We start from the raw sequence: 21,401 nt of genomic DNA on the forward strand, positions 1-21,401 counted from the left end.
GGCTCAGGTCATCCATGTTTCTGAATGGATTTAAAGCCTTTGTTGATAAAATCGCTCTCTTGTTATTTCTCAGGGCTTCCTCCTAATCCAGTTGGCCACGGCTTGACAGCAGTAGTAGCGTCCAAGGGTCCTTGACCTTGAGATTTCAGTCAAGGTCCGTCTAATCAAGTGAAGCAAATAGCATATTTCATTTACTCTGTTCCTGAGCGGTTGCCACTGCCACTGTTGCTTGGAAAAAAAATTGCCGTGCAATTTTAAAAATGAAAAATGTTTCCTTTCTCATGATCCCAGTTTCAAATGGTGAGCGTGGGCCAAGCATTCTGCTTGGATTTTTCCCAGTTGTCCTATCTCATTTGCCTGATGGAGGAGAGCAGTCTAGGGGACATCTTCACTGTCATCCGTCCCTGCCTTGTTTGGTACCCTGTTCAACTCTTTCTCTTTTCTCCGCAGATGGAAAACTCTACTCTGCCACAGTAACTGACTTCCTGGCCATCGATGCAGTCATTTACAGGAGCCTTGGAGACAGCCCTACCCTCAGGACCGTCAAACATGATTCCAAGTGGTTAAAAGGTGAGCAATTAAATGGAGAGAGGGAGGAGCGACACAGACCTCGTAAGAGATTTAGAGTCTGGATGGACCAGACTGTAGATTCGTTTTGGTAATGGTTTCTGACAGACAAAACCATGTAAATTGCATCCTTTGCCTCCACTGATTTATTTGCCTCCCTTTCCCCCTTCCCGTGAGCTTCTGGAGTATTAGCAACACCACCAGCGCCGTGACAATAGAATGCATAACATTCATCTTTCCCTGCCCCAAACTCTCATTCCGGAGTCCCTCATGAAAAGAGCTGAACGGAGCATTCATGAAAGGGAACAGGGGATGAAGTGGTGGGGAACAGGAAATCAGCCATTCCCAGGCCTGTGTGAGTCAGGGTGACGGAGCAGTGTGCACCAGCTACTCTAGGCAATGCGGACACTCCACTGTGGAAAATAAAACTCCAGAGATTTGCAAAGCGTACTTATTCTTCACCCTCGGTGGCAAAGCTTGGGAAAGATGTAATTTGTAGGCTCAAGTGCTTTCTGAAATCACTAGCGCCGGCACTTGTGAAGCCATTAGAATTGGTTAGTGTTAACCACATGTCTAATAGCCCTACACTTTCAATTAATAACCGTCTTTGGCTACACTTGATTAAAATTCTCTTAACACTATGTGACATATCTCCAATTAAAGTGCCTGTTTGTTCGCAGAGCCGTACTTTGTCCAAGCACTGGATTATGGAGACTACATCTACTTCTTCTTCAGAGAAATTGCCGTAGAATATAACACCATGGGGAAGGTAAGAGGGGAGGGCCTCCCTGGCTCCTTTTGTGACATTTTCGGAGACCCATCTTTGCAACCAGTGTTGTTTTAAATGACCTTGAGATGCGAATTGTGAACCCAGTAACAACACAACTAAGGATGGGCAGAAGTGACAGACTAAGCTGTCTGGAAGCCCAAGCCACTTTTTCAGAACAGTAACAAATTACAGGGAACCTCTTGAATATCTCTACTGAAGATCTAACTAACAGATGTGTGGTTGCTTTCATACGGAATTTGAAGTGTTTTGAGATGTAGCTTCCAGGTACAATTTCCCCTTTTAATTGAGTTACTCCATAGAGAGCATCCATACCCAGTATCTTTAGGCAAACTGAGTCTCAGTTTTATTGTAGAAAGCAAGATTACAGTTAGAGGATGTTTATTTCAGTTATTTTTACAGACAGCAGATCAAGGTCACTGTGTTAGAGGGCACAAATAACATACCAGGGTGGCTTGCATGGTTAGAAGGACTCACACTCCAAGTATGAGATTTCAGACCCCAGAGGCAGGCAGCGGGGATGGCAGAGATGGCGCAGACAAAGTGTGCTTTTGTCTGAGGAAATAAAAGCTAAGCAGTCTGTATGGAAATGAGTTTATGTGGCTGGGAGCTCATCCCCTGAAGGATTTATGGCTCCATATTAAATGCCATCGCCTTATCTTTTAAAACATTCTGTTTCTATGCTGAGGTTTTTTTCCTTTTTTCTTTTTTTTTCCTTCCTTTTTTTTTTGTTTTTGATTTTAGAAATACACTGTTAAATTAAGTAGCTTGTTGTTCCATTTCTGTTGTTTGGTGAAGGCAAAGTCTTCTACAATCTTCTGCATTTTATTCCCTCTGTGTGCCTTTCTCTGCAGGTTGTCTTCCCTAGGGTGGCGCAGGTTTGTAAGAATGACATGGGAGGGTCTCAGAGAGTCCTGGAGAAGCAGTGGACGTCTTTCCTGAAGGCTCGCCTGAACTGCTCAGTGCCTGGAGACTCTCATTTTTATTTCAATATACTCCAGGCGGTTACCGATGTGATTCGCATTAATGGCCGTGACGTTGTCTTGGCAACCTTCTCCACACCTTATAACAGGTAACCATGCCCTGGCTGTGTTGACCTAATATATTCTTCCCAGCTCCCTTTTCCCTGGGGAAAAGATTTGCAACTGGTGGAAAGGCAGCCATCACTATTTGTAGATAAAAAGCATTACTTTGAGTTTTCATCAATGAACTAATTAGAATTTATGAGCATTATTAAATTAAGGTTTTTAGGGAAATAAGTTATGGCAATATCTTCTAGTTATATGACTGACATTAAATACTTTGTATGTGTTTCCTTTCTGTAAACCAAATTGTATTGTTCTCTTTTCACACACGAAGAGAAAGCTTAAAACATTCCATTGCCTGAATCACACAGTCAGTGATAGAAGAGACAGGTTTGGAATTCAGTGTCTTCCTCTGATCTCTTATAGGTCATCTGGCATTCCTGTTTCACTGGTAGCATTTCCCTGACTGAAGTGTGTGTGTGTGTGTGTGTGTGTGTGTGTGTGTGTGTGTGTGTGTGTGAAAAGAGTGAGTATTATTAAAATGCTACATTGAGAAGTTGCCACAGTGAGAAATTTAGGAGCGAGGGGAACCTGCCAAGGGTCCCATCCAAGATTCTAGTTAGCATCCCACTTGAGGATGTAAACCTCCAATGGCTTCAAGCAGTTGGTTCATGGCCCAGATCCCAACCCCAGCACGAGTGCCTCTGGGAAGGTTTTAGTGAGGACTCATAAGCCACTAAATACTATCCCTAAAAATACTGTCTGTCGCTTCATTTCTATTTTATGTTTAGTTCATCAGAAATATTAATTAAGTGACACATTAATAATTGATCCCAACACAGTGAATATGCCTGGAAATGATAGACTAGCAGAATGACCATCTTTTGCTGGCGTCCGGCTCTCTATAAAGCCAATAAGGTTTCAGAGTCCCAACACTGTTGGAGAAAATGAGCATAACTCTGGGTATAACCCCTGACCCCTGACTCCTGACCCCTGAGCAGGAGCTCTAAATGCATGTGCCATGCTCTCCCGTCTGTGTACGATTTTAGAGCTTATATCCTCTTCTAAGAACACACTTAGGATTAGACTTTTTACGAGGACTTTCATCAACTTCAGGAGTGCCCAGATGACAGGCATGAAAAATGATAAGACTGGAAGATAGCATCTAGAAAGGCATGCCTAGGTATTGGGTAGGGCCCAGAAGAGAGCGAGCTGAAAGATGAACTCATACTCCTCAATTACAGGGAGGGCGAGTGCCAGGGCTTTCTCACTCAAGATAAATGAAAGTAGGAGCTTATATTGCAGCAAGAAGTATTCGATTAGATTTAGGCAAACTTTAATCATCTATAGGGATTTTTAGACTTGAGAACAGGGAAGATATAAAATATTTCAGGGTTTGAATATTCACATGTAAGATCCCATCTATCCAGGATTTTTGGAAAACATGCTGTCTTGGTACGTGGAAATGGAGGGTTAGTGGAATTTTAAAATATATTTCTAGTTTGGGGTTTTGTTTTACTAAAAGTTTGGGTTACTTTGTGATTATAATACCATAGTGAGTTCTCGTGTATTATAAACTCATTGATTTTCTTAAGTGGCCCTAAAATTACCTTATAATGGTGATGCTGTGTCAGAAATACTATTTGTTCAGTCAGATCAGACAGCCTAACTTGCCAGTCTATAAATGTGTTTCCCATTGTCATCCTAAATTACACATGGTCTTTACTCACTCTCGTTCCATCCCTTGCCACTTCCTCCTCCACACAGGCAGGCTCGGTCATGCCAGATTGCTGCCAGTCCTTGAGGGGTCCCTCTCTATTCTGGGGAAAAAGAGCAAGCAAGCACCTCGGTCTAGCACACCAGCCCCAGCATGGTCTGGCTCCCTTCCCTCCTCAGCCTGTTTCCTCCCGGTTTTGTTTTGTTTTGTTTTTTTGTCACACAGTCTATACCACAGGCTTGCCAGACCTGAGGTCTGGTTCTAGAATGTGTCTATCTTTCTCTGTAAAGTCCTCCAGCCTGATCAGTGTCCACCCATCAAAACCCCGTGGAGGCGTCTTATGCCATGAAACCTTGTCCTCACTCATGCCCAGCTCTCACTGGCTTGCTCTGCATTGATTGTTTCGATCTCCATCTTAAACTGTGGCCTAGCTACTAAGGGCAGGACCCTCTTCTCTGTGGGGTTCACAGAATTTCTTTAACAAGCTCTTAATTCTCCCCCACAAACAAAGGGGGCTCAAGAGGCGATGAAGAAATGATGGGCTTTTCCCCCTTGAGTTTACTGCACTAGCGAGCCTTCTTTAAGATGGTTGGTGCAAATTTGATTGGTCTTTTTACACTTATGATCCCTTCATTTATAACTCTCAGGGTATGGACTTTAAATCCTACCTGCCTGTGATGGTTAGGGTTAGGGTTTCTTCAGAGTTCGTTTCCTAAGGGGATGAATAGCGGTTCTGTGAGTAACACCCGGTGTGAAATGTCATTCGCAGCATCCCCGGGTCTGCGGTCTGTGCCTACGACATGCTCGACATTGCCAGTGTTTTTACTGGGAGGTTCAAGGAACAGAAGTCTCCTGACTCTACTTGGACGCCGGTTCCAGACGAGCGCGTCCCTAAACCCAGGTATGTGCAAATATTTATTTAGTCAGCTATTTTTAACTCTGGAATGGTGAAACTGGCTTCTCTGATAGTGAGCATCCTGAAGACTACACACTGGTGCCCTGCACCCCAAGCCAGGCAAATAGAGACCCAAGAACACCAGGAAGACTCCCATGGCGTGACATTTGCCTTCACAGTCCTTACCAGAACCCAGCATGATCTTTAGTACCCACAAACCAAGCCTTTAGTCTTCTGCTTAACCTTTGTAAATGTGGTTTGCCTGATATAAGTGATAGGAACCATCTGCTGGAGCTGGTCCCATTAGTCTATCGGTGGAAAATTTAAGGACCAGAGAGTAAACTGCATTGTGCAAGTTCCTATAACGAGAGAGATACCTCTGCTGTGCCTCCCTCTCATTGTATAGGAACTCTTTAATCCCAATAAAATGTGAAATATAAATGATACTTCCTTGATTTAGGGAAACAAGTGGGATCAGAGTCAAGTCTAGGGCGCCAGGACAGGGGTAAGAATTATTTAGTTGGTACGGAGCGTTGCTTTTCTGTGTCCACATTCAATATAGTGCTAGCCTTTTCCAGGCTGTGCCCTAGGCTCGCTCACATAGAAGCACCCAGAGACACTGCAAAAATTTCATAGTTCTATAAAACTCTTCATATGCTCCCATTAAATAGTTAACTCTGGAAGAATATTTTCCCATCCTGACCCTATGTTTTCCAACTCTGTGTGACTTATACTCCACACCTTTCCCCTTGTGGTCTCTGTTACCTGGAAATCTCTATATTGAGTTTTTGTGGCGCTGGAAGCAAGCCCCATGTCTTCCTGGCTCTTTTGTTGTTCCCATGGTCTCCCTTGGTCTACTATCCTACCAAAATTCCTACAAGTACATTTAATTGAATCAATTTAGATATCAGGAGCCAAAGAAGCCCAAGGGGCCGTACCTTTCTGTCAGCTGAGTTGCCTGGCACACTCCTTTTCTGGTCAAGGAAGACTCAATATGAAGGTACACGTTAGGGACCAGATAGATTACCCACATCAGTACCTTCTGAATGATCAAGAACGGGACTTAAAGTGGAGGGATTGGTTTCTAGGGAGAGGGAGGAAGAGAGAGAGAGAGAGAGAGAGAGAGAGAGAGAGAGAGAGGGAGAGAGAGAGAGAGAGGTGTGTTGGGGTGTGAATATGGTGTCATTCAGGCATCACAAGGACATGGGTTACGGGATTTTTCTCCCATGTCACTGTGTGTACCCACATGCTTCCCCATGCTTGTCTCATTCAACCCTTTGCGAAGAGCAGGCTGACTATGGAGGGCCGGCTGGTAATAGCTACGCAGTATGGGGAAAGGTTGTGTCGTGGGGCACAGCTTCCTCTCCTGCACCAGACTTTAATATGCTCTGATCTGACTTTGCTGAGATTTCCATGTACCTCCCCAACCCATAGAATTTCTTTCAAAAGTTCACTTGCACGATCTGCTCAGTTGCAAAGTACTGGTCTTTCAGGAAAGATCTTTGGTGTGACTGGCTTTTCAGACCTGCCCAAATCTCATAACAAACGAAAACAGGAACGACAAGTGAACTAATATACGCCGAGAGATTGTAACATTGAGTACTGCTGGTGTGCACCTCTGTGGCAATCTCTATTTTTTATGCTTGTGAAAGCATTAGCCTAGTCTCTTCCTTTGTAGACTATGTCTCTAGAACAGTGGTTCTCAACCTGTGGGTCGTGACCCCTTTGGGGGTCACATATAAGATATTTATGATTTATTTTGCTAACAGTAGCAAAATTACAGTTATGAGGTAGCCATAAAATAATTTTATGGAGCCGGGCAGTGGTGGCACATGCCGAACACTCGGGAGGCAGAGGCAGGTGGATCTCTGTGAGTTCAAGGTCGGCCTGGTCTACAAGAGCTAGTTTCAGGACAGGCTCCAAAGCTTGTAGAGACACCCTGTCTCGAAAACAAACAAACAAACAAACAAATAAATAAATAAGATGAATAATTTTGTGGTTGGGGTCACCACACCATGCATAAGGAGCTGTATTAAAGAATCCCAGCATTAAGAAGGTTGAGAACCACTGCATCTAGAACTTCCAGCAAGGTTGACTTTCTATTGCTTTGATAGACACCATGATCAAAAACAACTTAGGGAGAATTTATTATTGTCTATCATCAAGGGAAGCCAAGGCAGGAAGCCAGGGCCAGAAGTTGACACAGAAACCATAAGGCACATAGTTTACTGGCTTGCCTCCTCTAGCTTGCTCAACTGCCTTTCTGACACAGCCTGGGCTCACTTGCCTAGAGGTGGTACTATCCCCAGAGGGCAGGATCCTCCTACATGAATTACCAATGAATAAAACGCCTCACGGAGAAGCCCACAGGTCAGAGTGATTAGAGACAGTCTCTCAGTTGAGATTCTTTCTTCCCAGGTGTGTCTAGGTTTGTATCAAGTTGACAGATAGCATAAAGCAACCCTGGGATGCACAGCCCCCCACACTCACTCACTCAGTTCCAGCTCCATCTCTGTTCACTGGGGTTTGTTTGCACATCTGGAAGGAAGCCAAGCTGCCTGGAGATGAAACTGAGCTGTCCCAGCTAAGGCTTCTTCACAGAATGAGGAGGCGGTCCAGTGGAAATCTCAGCATATTGTACTTGGTGCCATCCTGCATTGTTCATCTTCCTCTTCGCTGCCTGCGGCACAGTCTCCTCCATGCCAGATGCTTTGAGAAGCCATTCATTCAAAGAATTTGCCAGAAGGCATGAAATAACTCTTCCCCCTGCCCCCCCAACCCCACCCTTTGTCTCATTTTAGACCAGGTTGTTGTGCGGGCTCATCGTCTTTAGAAAGATATGCAACCTCCAATGAGCTTCCTGATGACACCCTGAACTTCATTAAGACACACCCACTCATGGATGAGGCAGTACCGTCCATCATCAACCGACCGTGGTTCCTGAGAACGATGGTCAGGTGGGTGTCAAGCTAGCCGCATCCTCAATGGATTTCCTTGACTTCATCTTGTGTTCGTGGATTCTGTCAGGGGATCGTGCTTTGAAATGCCACAAACATCTTCTGCTATCCTGGGCATTGATTCAGCTAGGAAATGTTGACGGGCTGGGTAGATGCCACCAAATCCCCATCGCTGCATTCCCAGCGAGAAGAGTGCCAGTATTTTCAGGCCAGTTCTCCATGTGCCAGCAATTAGAAGAAAGAAAAATACTTCCTTCCAGATTAGCTTGTTAATCCAATCTGTGAGGTACAGAGGCGTGGTGAGGGAGGACCCGGGAGAAGAAGCGGTTACCTGCTTGGTTACACACGATTGGGTTGTGGCATGAAGGGACACGCATATGTAATGGCGTGACAGCGTGAGGGAGTTATACCTTAGTATTCGTTACCTGAAGGCATGCCAACAGAGCAGTAGTAGCTGATTGGAGAGCCCTGATGGCATCCGACATCCTTTGTGATGGGAGCTTATTTTCAAATAATACAGCAGGCTTTTCTACATTGTGGCAGTCAAGGACACAAAATAGTGAGTTTGCCCCGTTTCTAATCCCCTGACTTTTATTGAATATAAAATTGCTTGAGTGTAACGTAGCAGCCATGGCCTATTACTCATAGGAAGACTGGTGTTTTCTTGTTCCCGTCTTGGTACTTAGGACAAATAAGTATCTGTGAAAGGTGAAATGACCAAAGAATTTCATAGAAAGAGGCTACCCACTAGAACTTCATTCTGTGCTTGTCTTTCTCCGGTCCCTTACCTTTGACTTGCAGGTCCTGATGTCCGTGCTGTTCTGAGTCCTTCACCTTCAGGACCCTCTTTACTCCTCTGTGTACAATCAGAACACTCTCTAATCTTGCCTCTCATTAACGAACACTTTGCGCCTCCTAGGAAAATTACGGAGAATGGGATCCACTGCTTTCCTTCTCAGTGTTGCTAAGAATGCTAAGCACGGTCACTCCGTATGCCTGTCCCCTCCACCGGCGCCATCAGTCTTCCCTTATTGCTCGTGGAAGGGATCGGTGCTGAGTGCTTTCATATGGTTATGGATATTTATTTATTATGGAATTTGGCCTCCGCACACACATAACTTTCTTCTCTCTATTGGAGCTACCCAAATGTTCTGCATATGAACACAAAGGACCAGAACAGCTTGAGAGCATTACGTACTTGCATAGATTTTTCATGACGTTGTTGTTACTAGAAAGCTGTGTCACAGTTGTTTGAGGTGGAAAGGGGACCTTTGATGACAGACTAACAAAAAGTCTTTTTTTTTTCCCCCTCCCCCAAATGTGATTCTGTTATTTTAGATACCGCCTGACCAAAATTGCAGTAGACAACGCCGCTGGGCCCTATCAGAATCACACGGTGGTTTTCCTGGGATCCGAAAAGGGAATCATCTTGAAGTTCTTGGCCAGGATAGGAAGCAGTGGTTTCTTAAACGGCAGCGTTTTCCTGGAGGAGATGAATGTTTACAACCCGGAAAAGTGAGTCACACTCTGGGTCCTTGCTTGGTGATTATTGGTCATGCTACTGTAGCCCTTTCTGTCCATGGAAAACCATGGCAGACAAGTTGGTTTAGGAAATTTTCAGTTACTTTTCACACCAACTCTGAAAAATACTGAGCATTAGTTTTTCCTTGCTATTAATGGTATGATCCTATAGCCGCCCATGTAGGGTGTCCACATAAGGGATCTTAAATCATGAGGTCAGCATGTCAGCCCCAAAATGGCGTACATGGGTGATGCAGGAGAAAGGAAATCTTTCCTGAGAGTCTACTAATGGTCTCCTCCTACCTCATAAAACCAGGTGCAGCTATGATGGCGTGGAAGACAAAAGGATTATGGGCATGGAGCTCGACAGAGCAAGTGGCTCACTGTATGTTGCGTTCTCTACCTGTGTGATAAAGGTGCCTCTCGGCCGCTGCGAGCGACACGGCAAGTGTAAAAAGTATGTATTTCGCCTCTGACACTTAGACAGTCTACAGTGATTAGAAAGCAATCTTGGGTAGCTGACAGTCATCTTTTCCCCCCGCAGAACCTGTATCGCCTCCAGAGACCCATATTGCGGGTGGGTAAAAGACAGTGGTTCCTGTGCCCATCTGTCGCCTCTCAGCAGGTAAGGAGCCTGAGGTGTGGGGAGGCAAAGTGCCTTGATCCCTCTTCATGCTAGACGTCAGCTCGACTGTGTTCTCTCAAACTGTCAGCAACTATCCTTCTGTGTGTGAGAATTTCAGCCATGGAACTGGCAGGTGCCTTCTCCATCCCCAACTCAGTTCAGAGACTCGGGGTCGCACGTGCCACAGTGCCCATGGGATAATCCCCCCAGACTAGACTAGTTAGGAACACAGAAAGGTAACACAGAGGGCTTCAAAAGTATTCCCTGGAAGTGGGACATGAAGGTGTATACCTTGAGCATCGTGGTTTGAGGACAGCAGAGAAAAGAGCCGTGGGGTACCAATAGATTAGTGGATGGTTTGTCCAGCCTTGGCAAACTGAGTCTGCTAATGGACCAGACAAGGCTGAGAAGAAGCAGCAGAGCATACGTTAGCCCACGTGATCATGCTTCAAGCATGGTGTTCACATCCAATAAAGCTATCTCCTATGCCGAACAAACCCTGACCTCATTGCTCATTACGCACACAATCCTTGTTTGGCAATTTCCCAATTGGTCTCCTAGATCAAACTCCTCTGCTCTGCCTGTGATTTTTTTTTTAACTTCATTGGATGTGAAATCTAAAACAACATTTGGAAAAAAATATTCAAAGCATGTCTCAGAGAAGTTGTGGACAATGCGAGTGAGGTATCCAGGGCAGACCAGTGCTCCCCTGCAGCAAAAGAGCCTCCCCAGCCCCAGCTCCCTAAGCTGGGAGCATCCTTTCCACTTCTAAAATAGCTGAACAAGTAGAAGAGCCAATTTGGTGACCACCGTGCACATAATTTAAGAAATATTCTCTTGAACAAAGCTAATGATCACTGTAAAAGACGGCCTGGAAACCCGGGGGCCACAGATGACCCCCTATGCATTATTAGCCTGGCTTTGAAGGTTGCTCTGTGACTTTTGACAGAGTTGGAGTTTGGCATCTTTTCATGAAATTTCTGGGGTAGAGCAGAAAGAATCAGTGAGGGGGGGGCTGGAAATGGGCTCATCAGTTAGTTGTCCTGCCTTCAGCCACTGACCAGAGATAATAAGATGTCTATGAACTGTTTTAAAGCGACTATCAGAACTCCCAGAGACTTCCTTTCAAGTCTGCTTCCATGTTTTGGTTTCCAGTTGCCACAGGCCCTGCTCAACATGTGTGGGGCTCTGCTGGGAGAGGGAGTTTGGGGACTGGGTGGGTACTGGCTTTCATTACGAGACGAAATCCCTATCCGTAGAGGATGAATTTAATTTCCATTATAGCCAAAGACATTAGAGGCTAAATCCGGATTATTAGATCAAGGTGCGACGTTCAAAGCAGCTTCCTTACACGGTTCACGATACACTGCGAGGCAGCCACAGATCAGAATTTTCAATTACATTTTAGAAATAGACGCGCAAAGTTCTCCCAAAAGACACTCTTTCCATGAGCAGATCTAGCGTGCTTGTTTTAAAAATCAGACTGAATGGTGAAGACCAGAAATGGAGGAGAAAGAAAGGAGCGCTGAGAATCGGAAAGAAGAGGGAGAACGCAAGCTCTCAGCCAGGGTGCACCCTCTCACATGCTCACTGGCCAGATGCTCCTGTAAACACTGGTTAGATGTGCTCTGTGGGCAAAGGAATAGGAAAGGGGACTTGGGAAAGCATGGATAAGAGTAAAACAGGTCACAGAAAGGACCAGACCTTTCCCATTTATACTTCACATATTGTTTATAGGAGTGAACTTTAGCGTGGAAACTTATCGGGTGTTTAAGTAGTGCTGAAGGAACACAAGTCAGGGAGGATAAGAAGGACCCACAACTAATTAACTTCCTGGACAAGGGTTGAACTCTCTGCTACCGTAGCTTCTCTTTCAAGTTTCACATAAAACTCATTTTATAAGCTTTATAAGCTGCAGAGAGCTTCTTTTTCTTCCACACCAGTCACTCAACTTAGCAAACAGGTCACTTTTTTTTTTTTTTTTTTAATGAAACTGAAGACTCATTTCTGAGTGATGGCTCACGGCATTGTTTATTTTTTTTTCTTTTTCCTTGTTCTCCCATTTTGTTTTTTTTAAAAGGCTGACTTTCGAACAGGACATAGAGCGTGGCAATACAGACGGCCTAGGAGACTGTCACAGTAAGTAATGTTTTTAAATCTCTGTCTGCCTATGGATAGAGATGCCTTTTGTCCCATTCTGCATTACTAGCATGGCTTTGAAGGTCACTCTGTGGCTTTTGACAGAGCTGGAGTTTGGCATCTTTTTCATACAAATCCTCGGGGTGGAGCAGTTAGTTGTCCTGACCAGAGGTAACAAAATTCTTATAAACTGTCCTGAAGTTGCTATCAGATGGTCTAGAAGCCTCACACCACATGTAGAATCCGGTGCAGATGACTCTGGACATAACAAAGGAAACGGTGTGTGTGGAAGTCAGCACTGCCAGGGTGATTGCTGTACATGTGTCCAACTCTCCCGTAACTCTAATGCATCGAACAAATCATCCTAGAGGATAGTAATCATAGCAAAGCAGTAAGTTATGTCAGTGTTTCCGTTACAAAAATGACAGTTTTGTTGTGTTTCATAATGTGCTATTACACCGCATGTTAGCCAAATAATCAAAAGCCTAATCACGGCATTCTCGCTTCTTAACTGAGTGCAACTGTCTTCATTTTCTTTAACATATTTGCCAATAAAAGTAATTAATTTTCAAAATTTGATTTATGTATATACTCCAATTTTATATATATATATGGATTATGAAATAGGAAACAAACATAAGAAATTAACCCATGAGCATAAAACAATCCTAAATGTCCTCTTTGTAGAAATTAGCCTACGTCATTCTCAGAGTTCATGTCACGTACCATTAAGTGGCAGCATTCTACTTAGAACCTTCTAGAAGAGATCTCAGAATCCTGTCCAGTTGTTTTATGATCTGAACAATATCAATATTTTCCTGAAATTGGTTTAGTGTTGTGAACTTAAGTAATAATGCTATGCTTTTAGAAAAATATGTTTGGCTTGTTACCTCTTTTAAAAGGCAGAGTTGGTGTTTATTAAGAGTCTTTAACACAGCATCTAAGCACTAGGGTTAAGAGAAAGCATGGCATTCAGGAAGAAGCTAAGACAGATCTGAAAACAAGGGTGTGGGCATCTTAAAGGAGAGTCACCTGGCTGGTGATGTTTTTGAAAAATGTTCCCTGTGCAGAATTTTATGAAATCTGAAATCAAAAGGTCACTGAAAAACAGCTCTTAAGGGAGCCAAACTGAGTGACTAATAGCATTTGACTCTATAATATATAAAGCCCACGGATATGATTCTAGGTCTTTAAGTCATAAGAACTAAAATTTCAGACCAGGTTATCATTCAACTTTCTATCATATGCTTTTGTAAGAGATACAGAATAATCAAATAAAGAGGGCAATGATTAGCCTTACCTGCAAATTCTTGACCCTATGTAATTTGAATTATTAGCACAATATGTAGCTAACATTTTCATTTATCATACCTTCTCATGAAATACTTATGCATCAAAATTGTTGGAAGATTGTTATCACCCAACATCTGTGTCATGTGTGCGATTATTCACCTGCATCAGTAAAAGGGTTTGAAGTTCAATCATTGTACTTTAATTATCTTGTACCTTATAGTTTCAGTTTTGGGAAGAGAGGGTGTTTGGGGGGAAGGTATGGAGTGTTGCAGATACTCAAGTTAGCTTTAGAAAATATTTCTGTCACATTTTTGTTATCTGGTGGTATAAGTCTCTGTAGAAAAATAGGACGACAGATTTGGCTTGAATCAGGAAATATACAAAGAAGATGCTGATGGATTACTAGTATGTGCTTGACACATATCTGTGTTCTCAGGCAGAGTAACCTAAGAGAACAAGTATATGTAAAGTAGAAAGTTCCAATTTAGTGATGTAGTTTTTATACCTAAGGCCAGCTGTAAGGCCTGTTTCCTTCATGCTCCATCCTTCACCCCACTCAGGACAGAAGGTGAGACTATGCCTCTGCCTGCCCACTGTCCTGGCTTCTTCTCTCTGCCTGCTTCCACCAGAACAGGAACTATTTCTATCACACATACTTGTGGGTATGTCTGTATTCAGAGGGCATTGACATAATTGCTGCACTGACTTTGACAGGACTTTTAGAAAAGTCACAGAGGGTCCCTGTTGAACCAGTAATCTGACCTAGACATCAGCACCCAGACCTACAAATGTGGCCTCCCACATGTGTGTATTTAGATTTTTAATTTCCTCACTAAAACTGCCAATGAGTTAAGAACATTACGGATTAAGATACTGGACGATTGTCTCAGTTCATTCATGGGGATGAAACCAGATAAAGCACGAAGAAAAATTCTTTCTTACAGATGTGGCCTGGTTACTTTTATCCCCAGCTGTGCACCTTTGTACCAAGTTGAGCATAGCTTCCTGACTCTCATATAATCAGTGCGGTGACCATTTCTTCTTCTAACCCTTGGGTTTTCTCTACCTGTTAGCAATGACTTTGGGGACACATGCCAGTGGAAGAGACGTGGAGACAGAACATTGAACTGAGCAGGGAGCAGCTTAGGTTACAAGCAGGAAGCAGAATAGTTTCCAGTGTTAGGGCTTCCCCATTGACGTAATTCCCATTAGCTCATCCCCCTCACTGTGTAAGTCACACTAAGAGTGTGTGGTTAAGTAACCATCTCCCTTCTTTTGTCTTTCAGATTCCTTCGTGGCCCTGAATGGTAAGGAAGATGCTACTGTCATAATTTTATGTCCATGGAAAACTTTGCACTAATCCACCTGAGCATTTTGAGTCTTAGATTTCTTTTTAATTAATTTTTATCCTCATTTTTTATAGACATTTCAACTCCTCTACCAGATTATGAAATGTCTTTCAACACAGTGTATGGTCAGTTTATTGATATATCTATATATACATACCAATATTAATACTTAAAGTTACTCATCCTTTGGTAGTTTGTAGTTTTCATTCCTAATCATAGACCAGATTCTCTGTTACTTCAGGGCTCCAATTCACTAAACTTATTTCTAGATTTCACTATGCTTAAGAAAAAATCACTCTGTCTATATGGGACGATTGATGAGGGAAAACAAGTCTTATTTATTGAATCCACAGAATATGAAGCATGCCAACATTCAAGAATTTGGCAAATACACCTAATGGATTCTCAAGTGAAAAAAATTTCTTCTCTTAAATGTGCTTGTGTATAAGGAGATTCAAGATATTTAACAGGGACTCTAACTCATAAACGGTAGCCCCTCAATACCATCTCCCCAATCCTGGCTGTCAGGATAACTTTCCCCCATAGGGGAATTCCCATATAGGGCACAGACACCAGGGGCTTTGGAGGCGAACCTGTACAGTGTAGCATGAAATCGACCAATTAAATTTAAACTCAAAATGAGTTTAGATATTTGCTTGACCACAATTTTCACTGAGATTTTTTCAGAACGTATGCGAGGAAGTGTGAGGCCATAGGCGTGATGTCCAAACAGGATTTCTCCCATTGTCCTCTGCCTGAAACATGCAGGCGCTGGTGGGAGGTCAGGAAGTGTCCGCACTTCTGCACATGCAAGCCGAAATGCAGCTGTTCCCTCTTTGTTTTTTAAAATAAATGATTGAATGTGTTTTTCAAAACACAAGCTGGAAGCATCTCTATGGTATCAAATTTAAGCTTTTGCATTTGATTTTGGACCATGAGTTCAACCGTTTGTAGTTTTTGTGTGTGTTTGAGATATACGATATAAGAATAATTTAGGGGCCGTCTCTAAATATAAGAGTAGGCTAAAATAGAGGGAAAGATGAAAAGAAGAAAAACACAAGATTTAGGGTGCAAAGAAGAGTTCAAGGTGTCTACAAATGTGCTCAATCGCTGTGTAAATTTTTAATCCATGAGACCAAGTAGCATAAACCAGAAGGCTTAGTGAAGTCTTCAAGGCTGTCCTAAAAGCCAGAGCTGTGCAGTACACTCCCCCTGGCCAGCCCCCTCATGATGTGAGACTGGGTGGAACAGACAAGGCCACAGGGTTTCTCCACCTTTGACATGCTCTCATCTATGATTCAAACCAGAGTATTGAACAACACAGACCAGGAGAAAATTGCTCAAAAGGCAAATGTCATCTAGCTTAACCTTAACCTTCAGGAGGGAAACCACTTAGCACCTGTTCCTTTGCAATGTCAGACTTCGCCAACGTTGCCTATAGCTAAAGAAATTTTATCAGATGTTGAGAAATCCACACCTTGAAACCAATTGAGCCCGCAACCTTCCTAGCATTCATCAATTGTTCAAGACCAATTTTAACTCCCGGGGAATTCTTCAAACATATAATTAAGCTCTGGGATGCTCTTTATGGGCAAAATAATCATTCTGCAAACGAGTGGATTTTTCATTTCCCCCTCGAAGAACAGGCATTTATTAATTTTTCCATATATTAATGGGAAAATTAAAACTTTCAAGGGCAATGCCCAGTAGTTGTGAACTTTTGAACTTCTGTAAGGAAGCAAAGAAGAGTGGCGCTTTCCCTTTAGCTTATGATCCTGCCCGGTGCAGGTAGCAACTCAGTATGCAGTGGTGAGGCGGCTAATTGACCATCAAAATGAGTGATGATCCACCGTCCACCACAGAGGTCAGGAAATTACTAAGAGGGCCTAAAGAGAGGCTTTCAAAGGAGGGAAATCACATTTTTTTTTTAAAGAAAAAGGCAAGAGTTGATGCTCTAGACAGTTCTTGCAGATTCTCATAACCGATGACTATCTTGGCATTAACTAAGAAAATATTTAATCAATTCACCCAACAACTCTTCATTGAGCGACAGCGATATGCCAGCTGATGAATCAGGTGCTGGATTTGTAACCTCGGAGGAAGGACCAAATGGCTACCTTTCTGGGCGTGAATAAAAAACGAGGAAGCCAGTCCAGAATGCACCTGCACAGTTAGTATTTGTAGCCCCTGTGCGCAGGCACTTCCTGACTGACTTAGACCCACAGAACAAACCACAAAGAGGAAATTTTCTTTCTCAGGTAAAGGGGTCATTTTAGCGCACTGTGCAAGTTTTCTCTCGGCTAATGCTGTAGGCAATACCGCTCACATATGCAAGAACCCCTTTTAGTGAATTGGGTCCTGTTTTTTCTCTCTACCTCTCTGTATTGAATTAGTGTCTCTTTTATGTCTAATCGGCTACAATCGTTGTTAACAGAGGCGTGGGAGGAGTCTCTAACCTCTAGAATCACAGAAATTTGTAGATGTAGAGAAACAACATGATGCATGAAAATTAACTTTTTGAATATAGCTATAGTTTTTTGTGTCTTTGAAGACTATCAGAGCATATGTTCTGTCCCATTGATTAAATGTGACCTCTTCTATTGGGCTGCATGATTACAGCAAATCTATTGACATGCAATACCATACCCACAAGCCATTTTGGTCACGATGTCTCATAACAGTGCAAATCATATAGCCTGTAAAATCAGGTTGTGAGAAAGAACATCCATGGACTCCCAGCCACTGCATTTAAGCATGGAGAATCCTAAGAATATTTACCTCACTTGTTCATAGAGGCTGCAGTTCTCCACACTCTCACCTGGAGGCTATAAACTTTGAGAGGCTCAGGTATTTACTCTCTGTCCCATTCATCACCAGCCCGTGCTTTCTGTCCTTAAGCACAAGTTTAAAAGATTGCAAAGCTTTTTTTAAAAAAATAAAAAATCAGATGCATAGTTTCTCTAGATTTACATACAGAGAATCGAGATGTGGTGCGTGTTAGACTAACACTTCAGAGATACGAAGAGGCTGATTTCTCACATTTGTGTAAAGCATTTTCCTACCTAACTACCATCTGGTCCACATTAATTTCCTCTCGTAGCCCTAGCTTTCCATCACCAATGAGTTTTCCATGTATCTGTAGCATATGGTCCAGGAAATTTTTCTACAGCAAATGTGTCCCTTAGGCATATATTTCCCCTAGATTACCATATTAAGAAATGTTCTCACTAAACCATACTTATGGCATTACCATAAAAGTGCCCCTTGAACACAGTTAAATTGAAAGTGCTCAAAACGCCTATCAATTCAGGTAGAAGAAATTCTTGCTACTTGAAGGGGAGCACACCCCCCCCCCACCATCCATCCATACCACCACCTCCACTTCCCTACCCACCTACAAAGCTATTTCAATTCATTTTCTTATGTTGGGTGCTGAGTTGTATTTTCGGCTGGCCATATTCTTTTGTCTTTATGTAGTCTTGAATTCAGGGGTAGAAATAAACATGTTTTAGACCCCAAGGTAAGCAGGAAGGAAATTCTTTTTTTCCCCCATTTCTCAGGCTGATTTTCTCGATCCTGTCCTCTTTCTTATCAGCATCAGATAGGATGCAGAACTCAGGAACACAACGTCTAGAAAAATCAAACATTCCCTGCGTCTTAAGTGAGCATATTTTTAGCGGTGGGCTGTGAAGCAGACTATTTTCAACAAAACAGATGTGGGGAGCTATGTGGGAACCACCCAGGTTCTGCTCTGAGAGAGGCTTTTTAAATGTTACTGAAGCTTTGTGGCAGCATTCAGGTGTGGTGCTTCTGAAGAAATCATTGCTTACACGAACCTCTTCCCAGAGCTTAGCTTTTCCCCAGCAGCAGAGGTTCAAGATTAATGCTATTTTTAAAATACATTGTTTTAAATTTGTAATCTTAACATCTCCGGCCTGGGACTCCAACTTTAATAGTAACTGCAGATTAAAAGAATAGAGAGAAATGGGATGCGTTTATCAATAGGATCTGTCTTTCTGGTGGCCAGTATTTTATTTATCATATATAAGGTGATCATATCCTGAGGTTAGAATTATTAGAATTATCCTGAGTCTATTCTGCTTTGTGCCAAAGACACCAGTAACACATATGCAGTAGCTCTCTTGGCTTCTTTCTCAGGCTTACCTGGAACTTATTCTATATAGCCTTGACTAGTCCCAAGCTCAGAGCAAGTCTCCTGCCTCAGCCTCCCAAGTGTTGGGATTACAGGCATGAGTATGACGCTCAGTGATCTTTTTAAAAAGTGCTCAAAATGGTTTAATAATCCTCTCAAAAGTCCCAAGGAGGCTGTATTTTATTTCTACCAGAGAGGATGGCTAATCAGGTTCCTTTAAATCATTTTGACAGCTGAAAGCATCCGATACAATCTGCACTTTTATCTTGTAGCAAGATGGAGTGTGAACTTCTAAATGTGCTCACAGGAAATATCTAAGGTGTCTGCCATGACTCCCAGTCTCACCTGTATTCTGGTACTCTCTGATGCTGGGCTACATCCGAGATCGAAATCTACCTTTTTCTAGTTTAACCTTCTCATCAGTGAGGCCACAAAATAGTCTGAGTTATAAAACTCAGAAACCAGTTTTAGATGCAGAAGGCGCATCCGTAACAACAAGTAGCAGAGGAGGAGGCTTTCATGCCAAAGACATGGGCGTGGATTCCTTAAGAGAGAGAGCATGTCCCAGAATGGGGAATGCCCATGAGGTTGAGCTAAACTGAACACTAGATGCTCTGTGGAACCTTGCTGGGAAGGGCTTGCGATAGCCGGAGTTATTTGCAATGGGAAAGGCCGCCCACTATCGCCGATGCCCCATCATTCACAAACCATGTTCCTGGAGTGTCTTTCATGCTGCTGTGGGAAGCGTTCTAGGGAAGGACACTCGTATGTCTGGAGCATCTATGGATCAGGCGTGGTGACACTTTCACTATTGTGCCATTTTATCTTCCCAAGGCTGGGAGGCATCTTGTCCCTGTCATGTAGTAAAGGACAGGGTAAGTGATTTCCATGGCTTAGCCAGCTTGTGTCGGAGACTGTCTCTGGCCTTTCGTGCTTTAACTGCAGGTTCAGAGGATCTCCTGCCTAGCACAGAGCAGTCTATCCCTACCTGCAAGCCTTGTCAGGGCCAAGGTGTGCCCTTGGTCTCAAGGTCATCATGGGTGTCCTGCCTCCTGGCCTCTGAGCAAAGGGAATGCAGTGTGCGGTGATGTCTCCCTAACTGTATTTGTGATGAAAACAGGGCACTCCAGTTCCCTCTTGCCCAGCACCACCACGTCAGATTCGGCATCCCGAGAGGGGTATGAGTCTAGGGGAGGCATGCTGGACTGGAACGACCTGCTCGAGGCACCCGGCAGCACAGACCCTTTGGGGGCTGTGTCCTCACATAACCACCAGGACAAGAAGGGTAAGGCCTTGGAAGTACCTCTTCCTCTGGGGGGGAGAGGGGTGGGGGAAAGGGGAGGACTATGCACCTGCTTCCAGCCAAATCCTAGCAGCGTTTGGAACCTCCTGTGTCCCTCCATTGAAAGCATCTCAGAAAAGACTGCAACCCAGCCCTTGAGCCAGGCTTGATCCCCAGTTATTCCCTGACCTAGGGAGAAGCCACACAGGTAGCACATCCTCGGGGCTTCCCCTCCAGATGAGGCATAGGCTGACCCGGAGCCAATGCTTGCTCCTCAGATCCCTTGCCACTCCTCTGAACTCCTCCTAGTTTGATGCTTTGCTTTTTTTTTTTTTTTTTTTTTTTGATCCTCTTACCCCACCGTAATGGCTTGGAAAGCTGTTCAAGCTTTGGCAAGGGGAAGCCATGGAAGTAAAAGCAGGCTAGTCAGTGACTTGAGGAATAAGGGCGAGGTCTTCTCCCCCCTGCTAGCTCTGCCCCCTCAGACTACTGTAGTCACCCTCGGAGGGCAAGAACTGAAACAAAAATTTGTCATTGAGCCAAGCAGAATGGCTCTGCTTCTGCAGTGGAAAGGCAGCCTCGCTAAACGGAAGGGACTCAACTGTCCTAAATTCTCCTTTGCTCTCTGTGCTGGCCTCCAGGCAGGAAATAGCATGTCTTCCGTAGCTGTGGGCTGCTTCGGCTAACGCACCCTACTTCAGCTGCAGCTGCAATCAGAGAGACCTTTGCTTATCCCCAGAACAGCCTTGCAAATCAAAGCTCAAAAGCCCAGTTATGTTGCTGAGCCATCTCCTCCCCATTCAGAACTGCTTGCTTCTATGTGTTTTCAAGAGTGTCATCCAAGTTGAGGTTGGAGTTTTGAGGGTCAGGGAGTTCACGGGGACCCTTGGAGGACCATCTGGGTCATGCCTTCTTCTGTAGTTTTTGACATTCAGATTTCCCCATGTTGGGTGTATTCCTTTCTGGACAGACTCCCATGCTAATTCTTCATATATATTTTTTAAATCTGCTTTTATCCTGTAAGCACCGTACACTCTCTTGCCCTAGTTCCTGAGCCCTTTTATCCTGTTCTTCCTTGCTGCTTTTATTAT

The 21,401-nt window shown here is 43.6% G+C and overlaps 1 protein-coding gene across 5 annotated transcripts in view; it reads left to right on the forward strand.

The window, feature by feature from the left end:
• Positions 1-21,401, forward strand: part of Sema6a (semaphorin 6A) — a 123,592-nt gene that overhangs the window by 79,575 nt on the left and 22,616 nt on the right. For 3 of the 5 annotated variants that reach the window (XM_048419321.3, XM_087896068.1, XM_087896067.1), the window contains 11 exons: positions 451-570; positions 1,248-1,336; positions 2,209-2,426; positions 4,866-4,997; positions 7,793-7,948; positions 9,287-9,463; positions 9,786-9,926; positions 10,014-10,094; positions 12,175-12,233; positions 14,813-14,833; positions 20,149-20,313. In XM_048419321.3, coding sequence (XP_048275278.3) covers positions 451-570; positions 1,248-1,336; positions 2,209-2,426; positions 4,866-4,997; positions 7,793-7,948; positions 9,287-9,463; positions 9,786-9,926; positions 10,014-10,094; positions 12,175-12,233; positions 14,813-14,833; positions 20,149-20,313 — 1,359 coding nt within the window. Of the gene's footprint in view, positions 1-450; positions 571-1,247; positions 1,337-2,208; positions 2,427-4,865; positions 4,998-7,792; positions 7,949-9,286; positions 9,464-9,785; positions 9,927-10,013; positions 10,095-12,174; positions 12,234-14,812; positions 14,834-14,949; positions 15,001-20,148; positions 20,314-21,401 lie in introns of all 5 variants that reach the window. The other 2 variants (XM_087896070.1, XM_087896069.1) reach the window with 2 other exon arrangements.

The sequence above is a fragment of the Myodes glareolus genome, chromosome 13 (assembly GCF_982192425.1).
Source record: "Myodes glareolus chromosome 13, mMyoGla1.1, whole genome shotgun sequence".
In the NCBI taxonomy this organism is placed as follows: domain Eukaryota; kingdom Metazoa; phylum Chordata; class Mammalia; order Rodentia; family Cricetidae; genus Myodes; species Myodes glareolus.